This window comes from Zingiber officinale, chromosome 7A, assembly GCF_018446385.1.
Source record: "Zingiber officinale cultivar Zhangliang chromosome 7A, Zo_v1.1, whole genome shotgun sequence".
NCBI lineage: Eukaryota > Viridiplantae > Streptophyta > Magnoliopsida > Zingiberales > Zingiberaceae > Zingiber > Zingiber officinale.
In genome coordinates, this window is record NC_055998.1 from 20,374,711 (window position 1) to 20,388,201 (window position 13,491).

The 13,491-nt window shown below is 40.7% G+C and overlaps 1 protein-coding gene and 1 long non-coding RNA gene across 3 annotated transcripts; one reads left to right on the forward strand and one right to left on the reverse strand.

The window, feature by feature from the left end:
• Positions 1-2,406: 2,406 nt before the first annotated feature.
• Positions 2,407-4,651, reverse strand: LOC122001120. The gene is made up of 2 exons (XR_006117279.1): positions 3,541-4,651; positions 2,407-3,442 (listed from the first exon to the last, which is right to left on the reverse strand). It is a non-coding gene; the product is annotated as an uncharacterized LOC122001120 (long non-coding RNA).
• Positions 4,652-6,010: 1,359 nt separating this feature from the next.
• Positions 6,011-9,282, forward strand: LOC122001118 (phosphatidylglycerophosphate phosphatase PTPMT2-like). 2 transcript variants are annotated; one of them, XM_042555703.1, is made up of 7 exons: positions 6,015-6,166; positions 6,239-6,559; positions 6,911-7,033; positions 7,311-7,404; positions 8,056-8,138; positions 8,266-8,355; positions 8,576-9,282. In XM_042555703.1, the coding sequence occupies exons 2-7, from the start codon at positions 6,368-6,370 to the stop codon at positions 9,086-9,088; spliced, it is 1,095 nt and encodes a 364-aa protein (XP_042411637.1). In that variant the 5' UTR covers positions 6,015-6,166; positions 6,239-6,367; the 3' UTR covers positions 9,089-9,282. The 2 variants fall into 2 exon arrangements, with proteins under 2 accessions (XP_042411636.1, XP_042411637.1); XM_042555702.1 differs by having other exon boundaries at positions 6,011-6,559.
• Positions 9,283-13,491: the final 4,209 nt, after the last annotated feature.

Consider the following 13,491-nt stretch of genomic DNA (forward strand, 5'->3'; position numbering starts at 1 on the left):
GGTAGCTTTGTGATATTCCAGGGACTTGTCTTACAACAACTTAACAGGGACTATTCCTTCTGTCCTAGCCGAATTGACATCCCTCAAAGTCCTGTAAGTATATCCAGTAATTTCTTCTTTTTCTGCTTCCAGTATATGTAAAATGAAAACTTAATGGTTTCCTTAATGTTTGTAGAGATTTAACAAGCAACCAGCTAAAGGGACCGATTCCTTCTGCTTTACTTGAAAGGTCACAAAATGGATTTCTTACTTTAAGGTTTGTGTCTTTTAAAAACTTTTAACTTCAGATCCTTCCGTCAATAATTTTACACATCCAGATGAACATTGTTAGCTATTCTATACAAATTTCTTTTGTGTCATTTCTTGTCTTGCCAATTCTTTAACCCATAAAACATAGTTGGTCAAAATATAACAAAACCAAAGTAAGTGACCTAATTATTTGAGTACTCATCATACCACCATCTATCTCTTTTTTCCTTTAAGCTTGAGGGATAGATGATGACTGTGCAAGACTCCATGAGCCCCTCTTTTAAACCTTCATCCTAGCAGTAATATTCTGAATAATATCTTCTTATCGTTGTCTAATATAGTTATGATATCTGAAGTTCTAACTTGTAGAAATCTTCTGCTCTTCCAACATAACATCCTCCATCTTTCTTTTTCCTTTTTGTATACACTACATTGAGTGTTATTTCTACTTTATCAAACCTTAGTTTCTAAAACTTGTTATCATAATTCAGGCTTCATTTTTACTGGGATTAAATTCTGATAAATAAGTACAGTTTCATCTGCAAATTGACTACACCTAGAAGATTGTTTTGAACAAACAGTATCAAAGTTTATTTTGAATATAACAAATACTAATAAGAATTTCGTTATTTATATTCCCAATTGTTCCAATATCTAACATTAGCAACTTAATTGACTTTGAGAACTTTTGTTTCATTTCTTACTCTCCACAGACATACATTTCAAAATTTCATGTTGTGAGTCTTATAACTAATTAAGTCAATCCTTTATGATTAAAGCAACTTTATATATCTTATTTTTTTCTTATAACTTGGCATAAGAGCTTTCCTTCATTCATTAGACATTGTAGTTCCTACTTTTTGTTAGTGAACAAAACTATACCATGATGTCCTAAACCCTTCCATCACTACTTATACTTCTATTTTTGTTATTTATTCGAAACTTCCTTATTCTTTTTGTGTACACTTAAACTCTACTTTAAGTGAAAACATGGAGAAAGCTTTATTCAATGTTAACTTCAAATTGTAATACTTTTATTAAACATAGCATATGTGTAGTACTTCAATGATTCTATTTTATGCTGCTGCTTTTCAAAGACCTTATAGCTCTTCAATCGTTTAGTTTCTTTTCTCTCTGAGAATATTTGCAACCTAACAGAATGCCAATGTTTACATCTCATGCCAGAACTGAAGGTCATCCATCTCTCTGTGACAGTGGAACTTCTTGTGGAGTGATTTCAAGATCAAAGAAGAAACTAGCAACATCAGTGATTGCTGTTCTTTGTCTAGTTCCTGTTGTAATTCTGCTTGTGGTGATGGCCATAATTTGGAGAGTGAAGAAGTCACAAGGTGAGCTTTCTTGGAAGAACTCCTAGTCCATCTCAGAGAATAATGAAAAAAAATATTATATACCATGCGAACCAATTTCGGTGACTTGCGTTTGTTGATATCATATCATCATGTTTAACTTTAAAGGTTTATGGAGGAATACCATCATGAGTCCACAGAATCAAGTCTTCTCCAATCAAGGGAAAGGCCAATATCATAATTCATTGCAATTGGAGAACCGCCGATTTACATACATGGAATTGAAGAACATAACTAACAACTTCAAGAAGATCCTAGGTGAAGGAGGATTCGGGATCGTCTATCATGGGTGTTTAGAAGATGACACTCAAATTGCAGTCAAGATGCAATCCCGATAGGCATCACACGGAGCCAAAGAATTCCTTGCTGAGGCAATTTAACTAGCTCACGTTCCAATTTGAAGCTTGAGGTAGTGAAATTCTTCTCTGGTAAAGTGTTTGTATTTGTATGCTTTAATGTGGCATATTGTTCCTAAATAGAAATTACTTGGATTTTTATGTAATGATGTTTCAGAACTCAGATATTAGATAGCGCTCACCATCATATCCACTCAAGTTCTTGTTTAGATTTTTGTCATTTAAGCTTGAAAATTACTCTCCACTATTGTTTGTTTCCGGCCCAACACTTGACAAGGGTGCATCTCCGTTATTTAGTTTCTATGGTAGGTTAGTGTAGTGATGGTGATCATCTAGCACTTGTGCTCGAGTATATGCCACAAGGAACTCCATTAGAACATTTGCGAGGCATGCAACCTTGTGTTTTATGCCATCTTTACATCGAAACAAGTTCATTCCTTCAAAAGATGATGACAGGTTCATATAAAATTATACAGGCAGAACAGCCAGGACAAGAACTTTAAGTTGGGGGCAGCGTCTCCAGATTGTACGCGAAGCTGCACAAGGTTTGCTATACTCAAATTTTCTTTCTCCTTTCCCCCAATTCATCTAAACTTACAAATTTCATTGAGATACAGGGCTGAAGTACTTGGACAAGGGATGCAAGCCGCCACTGATTCACAGGGATGTCAAGACGGCAAATATCCTATTGAGCGAGAATCTGGAGGCCAAAATAGCTGATTTTGGGGTGTCAAGTTTTCCAAAGTGAGACAAACAGCCATATATTCACAGCAGTGGTGGGAACTCCAAGATACCTTGATCCAGAGTACGTATGTTATTGTTCTTCTCACTTCTTCGGTTTTGTTTGAATAGAACATTTAGTGAACTAACTTGTGCAGGTATTATGATGCCTTCAAACTCAGCGAAAAAAGTGATGTGTACAGCTTCGGGGGTAGTTCTCTTGGAGCTGGTCACAGGGCAACCTCCACTTATGCGAACTGTAGAGAATGAGAATACAAATGTAGCTCAAATGGTGCGGCAGAAACTTGTCAGAGGAGACATCGAAGATTCGTCGATGCCAGGCTGCGAGGGAACTGTGACATAAACTCGGTCTGGAAGTGCTCTGATGTCGCACTGAGATGCACCTTGCAGTCGTCCCATCAGAGGCCAAGCATGACTGACATCGTGAAGCAGGTGAAAGAGTCCTTGGCACCAATGTTTTGAGAATAGGATCTGTCATTGAACCGGTACGATGATCGAATTGAGATTTTTAAGATTTAACCGATCGAACCGATGGTTTAACCATTATATATATATATATTATCTTGTCCGGAATTTGAGTCGGATGGACCATTGGGTGAGGTGGCGAGAATGTTGATCAAGTCGCGGTGTCCCGGAGGGGGGTGTGCTGAGATGACTTCCGTGTTGATCAAGTCTTCAAAAGTTCTCTAGTCAACGTTATCTGTAGCCAGCGACCGAGTCCCCCGGTCCCTGGTACCCCGAGGCTCGAGGCGGATCCAACGAACATATGAGTAACAGACTAATAATATAATAATGAAATAAATGAGGGATGAGTACGGAAAACGTACCCTGGCCCAGGAGATGTCCTCGGATGGGACGCTACTCGAGTTATCACGACTCGGAAGAGCAGATGACTCGGAGCCAGATGTGAAGCTGGGTCTAGCGGCACGGAGCCGAATGCGGCCTGGATCTGGAAGACGATACGCGGACTGGGAAGCGAGATCGGCACGCAGGCCAGGACACGAGATCAGCACGCAAGTCGGGACACGAGATCGACATACAGGTTGGGACACGAGATCGGCACGCAAGCCGGGACACGAGATCGGCATGTAGGCCGGGACACGAGATCGGCACGCAAGCCGAGACACGAGATCGGCACGCAGGCTCGGGATAACAGTAGGTCGCACGCTGACATACAACAACACATAAAGTTGGAACAAGGCAACGACACGAAGGCCGGACCACAACGGGAACGAACCACAATCAAATCAGTGACAACGATAATGGTGGGCAGCTCGGTGCTAGGGGACCCGTAGAATCCGGATTGAGGCTGCATTTGGCCACCGAAGACCGAGGGAGAGGGAGGTAGCATGGAGGCAGCATTTGGGCTATCAGCATGCAGAGGGAGGTTGTGCGATCGGCCGACAGCCGCCGCTTGTTGCCGCTGGAGGTGGCGGCTGCGCAAGGGCTAGGGGTGGCAGCAGCCTCTCCAAACGCCAAGGAGGAGTGGAGCGTCGGAGGGTTGTCGGCATGAGGAACAAGCACGTGTGTTGCCGGTGAGAGGGGAGGCAGCGAAGTGGTTGTGTTGGCGGCGGCATCGCAAGGAGGACGAGAGGCGGAGTCCGCGGGGAAAAGGAGGAGAGGAGCAGTAGCGGCGAATCAGCCCAGTGGTAGAGTCACGAGGAGAAACAGGAGAGGAGAAGAGGTGGCAGTCGGCATCGGCGCCGCCGAGGAGGAGAAGGGCAGTAGCAGGTCTCTCCGACGGCGGCGTCACGCGGGGGAGCAGGCGCGAGAAAGGTTGGCTGGTGTCGAGAGGAAAGATGGCGGCACGATGAGGAGAGGGAGAGGAGAAGAGGTGGTGGCTGACGACCGGTGCCAGCGCCGGTGAGAAGCGCGGGAAGGAGGAAGAAAAGCCTCCTCCTCATTCCTGTTGGCGGCGGAAGCCGGGAGAAAAACCCCCCCCCCCCCCCCCCCCAATTTCTTTTCTCCTCAAGCCCTAACCAACCAAAAGACTCAAATGCCCTCCTTCCTCCCCCCAATTTCTTCTTTGCCCTTCACCTATATCTACATCAATATATATAAATCATATTTCAATCCTGATTGAACATGCGATTTTGACCGATTTTGATCTGTTTTGATCGATTTTAAACGATTTTGACCGGTTTTAATTGATTTTTTTATTTTTTTTTATTTTAATAGTGGACCGGACTAGATCAAGAGCCGATTTACGATTCAACTGGTCGGACCAGTTGGTCCAGTCCAATTTTCTCAATACTGCTTGGAACTGGAGAAGGCCTCTCATGGTAGGACTGGGAGCCAAGTCACTTGCAGTGAGAACTTGTACTCAGAAGCCAGCGATTTGAGCCAGAACAGCAATGACGTCGTTGGAATATAAAATATTGCAAAAATATCGTTCGAAGCGAGTGGGCCGTCAGCGAGATGATGGTCCACGAGCCATTCGAATGGCATTTGGTTGAACTTTTAGATTTTTACAGTTTGTTTCTATCGAAAGTGATTACTTAACCACACGTAGAAAAGTATTATCTATTGGATTATTGATAATCCAATCCATTAAAGCAAAGCACATGTTCAAGATAACGTACTTTTTGAGTTAAATAATGCGATTTAAGTCGTCCTGACGACCGCTATGCCGTATTTAATTGCTTCTTTTTTTGCCATTTATTGCCATCACTATCCGACTTTAAATCTTTAACGCCGCCGGGCGGCTAGCGTGTTTAAACCTAATGCCGATTAATAACATTTAAAAAGGTTTTTTTATACCCGTGATCTACACGCTCAGATGAGAGCGTTTAATGTGCAAAAATGATTTAAACAAATAAATTTAATATTTTATTAAATTAATAAATAAGTTTAAATTAATGATCATAGACAAATTTACTATTTACGAACAATCTGAATAAAGAAGAAATAAAGTTATTTCCTGAAAAAAAAAAGTGGTACGGCGGAGAAAACAATGCTGACGTCGGATAAAAGTGGGGCCACTTCCTGCCCGAACGATGACGTGGGAATTCCACCGCTTTCACTTTTTTCCCACGTGTAGGGCCCGACTCGATGATCTCGAAGCCTCCGTACGCTTTTCACCGCAGGATGAAAAAGCAACGGCTCGATGCGATCCGGACGAACTCCAGCTTTGGGGTTCTCGTGTCTTTGAGGAATCTCGTACGTTTTCGAAATCTTTATCATCCTGGCCGTCTATTAACTGAACGGTCCGAAGTCAGTCTTGGTCTAACGCACGGTCTCTGGAAAAGCTGACGTGTTCCGCCATCGGGATCACGGGGTTTATATGCGCGTCTCTCCCATTGGCAACTGTGCTTACGCCTCCTGCTTTCTCGTCGGATACCTGTCTCACCGCGTGGAGCAATAGATTGGACGCCGTGTGGAAGTTTGCCTGCCGAGTTGGTGGATTCCGGCCCACCGAAATCGTTTTCGCCATCCTCGCAGCTCCCGATCGAGGTACCTTTCGTCTGAATCGGTTGATTTGGCTGCATCTAATGCTCTTCTCTTTCCTCCTTGGCGTCCCAAAAGAGGCCTTCCTTCGATCGGCGTTCGATTCGAATGATTAGAGTTTGTCGAGTGTTTTGAGGAGGATTAGTGCTGTGATTAAGCGGCTGCAAAGCGGAATCGACTAGGATTAGTGATTTGTTACAAGGGATTATGATTATGGGAATTACGGAGTTAGGTGAGGGAAGAACGGACGAATGTGGCCGCCGCGAGATCGTGAGTTTTAGGGCCAAGAGAGCTCTTGTGGGAGCGGGAGCACGGATTCTTTTTTATCCTACACTTGTCTACAATGTCCTTAGAAACAAGATCCAAGCTGAGTTTCGATGGTGGGATGAAATCGATCAGGTACGTTTTTTCCATTTATTATCTCAACTTTCCATTTTTTTAAAGCAATTTGCTGCAACTAGTAGATCCTTTTTCTTTTTCTTTTTCTTTCCCTTTGAGCAATCGGGATAAAAGTCCCAAGGGTTCATTTAATGATTCAAGTGACGGGAAACGAAACAAAACTAAATCTTCAGTCAGGATTAGTGTTAGAGAAATGTTATCTTTGGAACGAACAAAATCATGGGTGTAAAGATATAAACTACTCGATCTTTCTTTGTTTTCTGGGATTTTGATGTTGGTTGTGTTATATTTAGAGATTTTAACACGCTCAACTTATTAAAAATTCGGTGAATTTGCTCTTTGTGGTGACAGTTTCTATTGCTGGGTGCTGTACCTTTTCCAAACGATGTTCCTCGTCTGAAGAAGCTTGGAGTTCGAGGAGTCATTACCCTAAACGAACCATATGAGACTTTGGTTCCTTCAAACATATACAAGGTACTGTCTGGATATGCACTTAGTATAATTACAATTTATGTTTGATATTAAATACTTTTCGAGCTTACTCTTATATAAACAATTTCTGTTTCCCTTATATCTTTTTTTTCTGGTGCACTTACGATTTTATCATTCAGACACAACTGAACTGACGAGGTTATTGTATAATTGTATGTTGCAGCAGAATTTAAGAATTAGCTATTTAGGCCTTGGTTCTAATAGAGCATTTTTTTTTTCTCTTCATTTCTTTGGAATTGACTTTGTCCCTGCCATCCAGGTTCATGGAATCGATCACCTGGTGATTCCTACAAGAGACTACCTTTTTGCTCCTACACCAGTTGATATATGCCGAGCCGTTGATTTCATCCATAGTAAGTTTTTTCTTTTATTAATACCTATTTGTATAGTAAGGACAACGTAAATGTTTTAATGCAAAATATATCTGACTAGTGTAATGGTCTCTTGTTTATGAGGATTGGTTGCTTACATCAAAGAAGAGATTTTCTTCCTTGTCCAAACATCATGCGGAATCACAAAAACTTCCTAGAGCATATTAGGCACATCCATGCTCAATGTTTTTTTAGTCGTGGAATATCTGTTTTGTGTTTTGTGGTTTATTTATAATATCTTCAGAGGAAAACATTGAATAGCAAGTTTCAACAATTTATTTGTGTTATTTTCTAGTACACTAATATCTCCTATTGAGAAAAGCAATCACTTCCTTAATATGGTTAAGGTTTGAGTTGGAATGATAAGGTTAACATACTGCTATTAAGCCAGGGCAGATTGCTTTATAACATGCTCTGTTATAAAGCTAGGTCACATTGTTTTTAGAACTAGTTTTAGTTTCTCAGTTCCTGGGTCTTGCTATACCAACTAGCTTGAACAATCCAAAGTCAACAATTAAACTAATCCCTATCAACCTATCAAGTCTGGTTTTGGAAACATTGATCACTGCTTGCTATCATGGTTCCATTTCTTCTCTCCATTGAAAAATCATATTAGTGACTTGTATTTTTCAGGGAATGCATCTCACGGGAGAACTACATATGTTCACTGCAAGGCAGGAAGGGGGCGTAGTGCCACCATTGTCCTCTGCTATCTGGTAATTAAATTTAAGGCGTATGGCCTATCTTTTATACATATCAAGTATCTGGCTTGTGAATCAACATAACTAGTTTACTTGTTATAATATGTGAAAATGCGATAAATTCTTTACTGTAACTTTGCAGATTGAATATAAGAATATGACACCCATGGCTGCTCTTGAATATGTGCGCTCTAGAAGGCCTCGTGTCTTGTTGGCTCCTTCTCAGTGGCAGGTATGAAATTAGTTTCAATTTTTTGCATAACTAAATTTATTGTTTTTTATGATGTATTAAATATCAAAATGGTATATGATCAGTGCATGAATGATTTCTACTTTACAACATGTTTTTGGAGAGTTCACGCTCCATAATTTTTAGTTCCTATATCTTGATGTGCAATGTATCAATTTAATTGATTTCTTGTCCACTTGTGTTGTTCATAACAATTTACCAGGCTGTTGAAGCTTATAACAAGAACAAGCTGGAGTTCCCTGCGATCCGAAGCCCAAAGCCTAAGCATTTACACACTGCAGATGTTGGAACTATCAGTCTGATGGACTCACCACGTAGTCCCCTCAAAGAAGAATACTTGATAACTGAGGAAGACCTAGAGGGGTATGAAAAGTTTCTGGATGTATATGAGGACACCACCTTATGTCCTTTTGAGGAAGATGGGATTTTGATAACTGACACAGATTTAGAAGGGTGCGAGACCTTTGTGGATGCTTTGGATGAGAGCAATACTTCTTGTTTTTCTGATGATGAAATTTTGATAACTGAGGCTGATCTAGAAGGGTATGAAACCTCTGTGGATGGTTGCAACCAAAACAGCATCTCATCGGATCAGATTAACCAAACCTTGCCAGTGATGAGGAGGCTTTCATGCTTCTTTGCTTCCATCAAGCTGTCTAATAGTGACCTACCAGTTTCTAGCCGACATTCTCACATCCATATAGTTAGTTCGTGATACAACAACCCTATTTGATTTTTCATGTATGTGATAAATCAATAGAAAAGCATGGTCTTCCATAATGGAATCAGTAAAAAGGCCTCAGATGATAATATAGAGAGACAGTCCACCACTCTGATTGAAATTTTTTGTTGCCTAGTGTTTTCACTACATTCAATTTTTGTAGTCTCTAAATTTATATATTTGTTTGATGAGGGTTTGCTTTGTATTTCAGTTAGTAACTTATACAAGTTTGTAGAAAATACAGTATAAATTGTTAGAAGTCATATCCAAGGATGTTCGACGGTGGCCCTAACCTCCTATATATATTCGGCTGAGAGTCTATTACAAGGTGCAGCTCTGGGGATTCGATTATCTGAGGAACTCACTGAGAACATGTGATAAGTTCCCGGCTCCAAAGGGTCAGTAGTCATGTCAAATTTTTGAGGAGAAAGTTATCAATGAAGGACAAAGAATCAAGAGAAAGATCATTTTATGCATGTTCGACAAGATCATCTCTCTTCGTTCTTGGTTGAACAACTGAGGTTAATAGTTTCTTTACCCTTTCAATGTTAGTCCTAAAAATGCTTCAATGCAATAAAAGTTTGATCAGTAATGAATGTAGTAATGCATAGTGAAGTTAACCTCAACCATGGAGAATTTCGTTAGAATAACATGTTTATATAGAGATGAAGCTATTTGGAGAAGAATGGCATTGGTACCTACAGCTCAGAAGCAATGATTTTTTTAAATGGATGGTTGATTTAAAAATATTGAATTGATGAATCGACAGCTCTAAGTCTTTTTTAATTTATTCTAGTGATGGTTGGAAAACTTTTTTTTTGAAGTCGGACCGGTTATTCTAGGATTAGTGGGAGTAAGTTGTATATTCGGTGTCAACCAAAAAAAAATTCAAAGGGCAAGAACTCTTAGGACATGTTTGTTTGAAAATTATTGTTGATAACGGTTGGAGAAATAATCTCCCAGAAATTCTAAGGAATTAGTTGAATTTAAATAAATAAAATTAAATTCAACTTATTTGTTGAAATGATCTGAGTTAATAATCTCAAGCTGATAATGGGAGTTGGTTTCTTCCAAGTGCTGAGTGCAGATTGGTCGAACAGACAGAGAGGTCGAGCGGGTAGTATAGCTGACCTCGCTGTATAGTAGATCAAGCTAAGCGACAGAGCGAGCGAACGGTTGGACGGGCATGTAGCAGAGCGGAGGAAGAGGTCAACTGAATGAGCGAACGGGCAGTCGGACGGGTAGAGAAGTCGAGCAACCGAGCGAGCAATCAACCAGGCAGAGAGGTCCAGCGAGCGACCAAGTGAGTGAGCGGTCAGTCAGGCAGAGAGGTCGAGTGGGTGATCGAGCAAGCGGCTGAGCGAGTGTTCGGCCGACCAAGTAAAAAAATCGAGCGGTTGGTCGAGTATTCGATCGACCGGGCAAAAATCGAGCAATCGGGCAAGCATGCGTCGAGACGAGTGAAGCAGGCAAGTGGCCAGTCGAGCAGAGAAGCTGAGCGATCGAGCGGGCGACCGAGTGAGCAAGTAGCAGGCCGGATAGAGAGGCCAAGCCGGCAAATGGACTAAGGCCTTAGATGGTCGTAGTTTCTTTGAAACAGATTCGCTCCACCTCTGGTTATGCTTCGAGGTTCACTTGGGTCGTCTGTTTCCCAGGATACAACGGTTAATCTTGATTCCCACCAAACACTGGTGGTCATGGCAAACTGAGTGGTACTCAACTGTTATCACGGGTACTCTGCCAAACAAGAGTTGCACGACAAAGCAGGAGGGGAACGGAGGTGAAAAGCTACTGCTTATTTTTTGTGTCTTGCTCAAGACCATGGTGAAAAGCTACTGCATATATTTAAAGAGAAGGTAGAAGTACAAGTATTAAGTGAAATATATGATGACTCTAATACAACATGGGATAAGATGGTATCAAAGTTGAAAATAGTAGCTAAGAATGTCCTCGGTGAGTCAAAGGGGCATGCACTGCTAAGTAAAGAATCTTGGTGGTGGAATGAGAAAGTACAAGAGAAAGTGAAGGAAAAACGAATAGCTTATAAGGAATTATATATTTGTAAGAACGAGGAAAATTTAAAAAAATATACAATAGCCAAGAAAGAAGCTAAGAAAGTAGTGAGTGAAGCAAAAAATGAAACTTTTGAACGGTTATATCAAAAATTGGATATAAAAGAAGGGGAAAAAGACATCTATAGAATAGCTAAAGTGAGAGAAAGAAAAACAAGAGATCTTAGCCAAATAAAATGTATTAAAGATGAATGTAATAGGGTATTAGTAAGCGATGGAGAAATAAAAGAGCGGTGGAAGAGGTATTTTCATCAACTTTTTAATTAAGGTTTAGGAGACCAACTTAACTTAGGTAATTTAATTAGGTCAAATGAGCATCGAAATTTTAATTTTTATCGTAGAATTCAAACTTCAGAAGTAAAACAAGCTTTAAATGAGATGCACAATGGAAAAGCCGTTGGACCAGATGATATTCCGATAGAGGTATGGAAGTGCTTAGGGAAACAAGGTATTGAATGACTTACAAAATTATTTAACATGATATTGAAAACGAAAAAAATGCCTGATCAATGGAGGATAAGTACTGTAGTTCCCTTATATAAGAATAAGGGAGACGTACAAAATTGCGCAAACTATAGGGGTATTAAACTAATGAGTCATACTATGAAACATTGGGAAAAAGTAATAGAAAAAAAATTAAGGAAGGAAACCATAGTGACATAAAATCAATTTGGATTCATGCCTTAAAGGTCGACAATAGAAACTATACATCTTTTCAGATAATTAATTGAAAAATATCGGGAGCAAAAACAAGATCTACACATGATATTCATTGACTTAGAAAAGGCATATGATAGAGTCCCAAGAGAAATTATATAGAGAATTTTAGAAAAGAGAGGTGTTAGTGTAACATATATTGAACTAATTAAGGATATGTATAAGGATGTAACGACCAGAGTAAAGACTTCAGGCGGAGTAACTGAAGCATTTCCAATAAAGATAGGCATCAAGGATCAGCTTTAAGTCCCTATCTTTTTACATTAATTATGGACGAACTCACTGCACACATTCAAGACACAGTATCGTGGTGCATGTTGTTTGCAGATGATATTATTTTGGTAGATGAGACACGTGAAGGAGTAAATACTAAGCTAGAATTTTGGAGGGAAATACTAGAAGGGAAAGGTTTTAAGCTTAGTAGATTAAAGACGGAATATATGGAATTTAAGTTTAGCAATATTAGAAGTAATGAAATAATTGTTAAGATAGGAGAGGACGAGTTGCCTGGAACCGAGAGATTTAAATATTTAGGATCATTTTTACAAAATGATGGAGGGATTGAGAGAGATGTCTTACATAGAATACAAGCAGGATGGGTGAAATGGAGGGGAGCGTCGAGTGTTTTATGTGACCGTAAAGTACCTCTTAAACTTAAAGGTAAGTTCTATAAAACTGCAGTTAGACCTGCTATGTTATATGGAGCTGAATGTTGGGCTATGACTCGAGCACATGAGCAGAAGATGAGAGTTGCAGAGATAAGGATGTTAAGGTGGATGTGTGGACATACGAGGATGGACAAAATAAGAAATGAGAGCATTAGAGAGAAAGTAGGAGTTGCATCTATTGAGGAAAAACTCAGAGAGACACGTTTAAGATGGTACGGACACGTATTTAGACGACCAATAAATGCTCCAGTTAGGCGATGTGAAACTATGATATGTTGGGATCGTTCGTACTCGGCTAGAGAGGGGGGGTGTGAATAGCCGCCCCAAATTCTCGCGTTCTTCCTACAGTTAGGGTTAGTCGTAGCGGAAATACAAGGAAGAAACTAAGGAGAAGAAAAAAAACAAACCGATGTAACGAGGTTCGGAGATGAACTCCTACTCCTCGGCGTGTCCGTAAGGTGGACAAAGCCTACCAATCCGTCGGTGGATGAGTCCCTGGAGAACCGGCTAAATATGAGCTCCTTATGGGTGGAGAAACCTCGCCACAACTACTTCTTGCAACAGCAAGATAAGGAGTACAAATACAAGAGAAGCAAGAAGTAAATACACAGCAAATGTAAACAACCCTTGCCTTCTTGTCGACTGTTGAACACCAACAACAGCAGGATATCCCAGTCGAGAAGCTCACGCGAAGCTTGCGAAGAAGAGCTCAACAAAGCTCAAGCACCAGAACAGCAGCTCTGTAGCAGAAGAGAAGAGGAAGAAGTTGTCGCGCAGCAGCAGCCCTCGACCCCTTTATACCTGCGAAGAAGACAGCGAAGAAACTAGCCGTTGCGTCGCAACGGCTAGAACCCTGATCGGTCTACGGACCGATCAGTCAGTGCACAGAACCTTCTGTGCGTACTCTGATCGGTCTGTGGACCGATCAGGCCACAGCTGG

Coding starts and splice junctions, on each gene's coding strand:
- LOC122001118 (XM_042555702.1), top strand. CDS start 6,368: ATGATTATGGGAATTACGGAGTTAGGTGAGGGAAGAACGGACGAATGT. Junction 7,405..8,055: donor AGCCGTTGATTTCATCCATA/GTAAGTTTTTTC, acceptor TGTATTTTTCAG/GGAATGCATCTCACGGGAGA. Junction 8,356..8,575: donor TGGCTCCTTCTCAGTGGCAG/GTATGAAATTAG, acceptor ACAATTTACCAG/GCTGTTGAAGCTTATAACAA.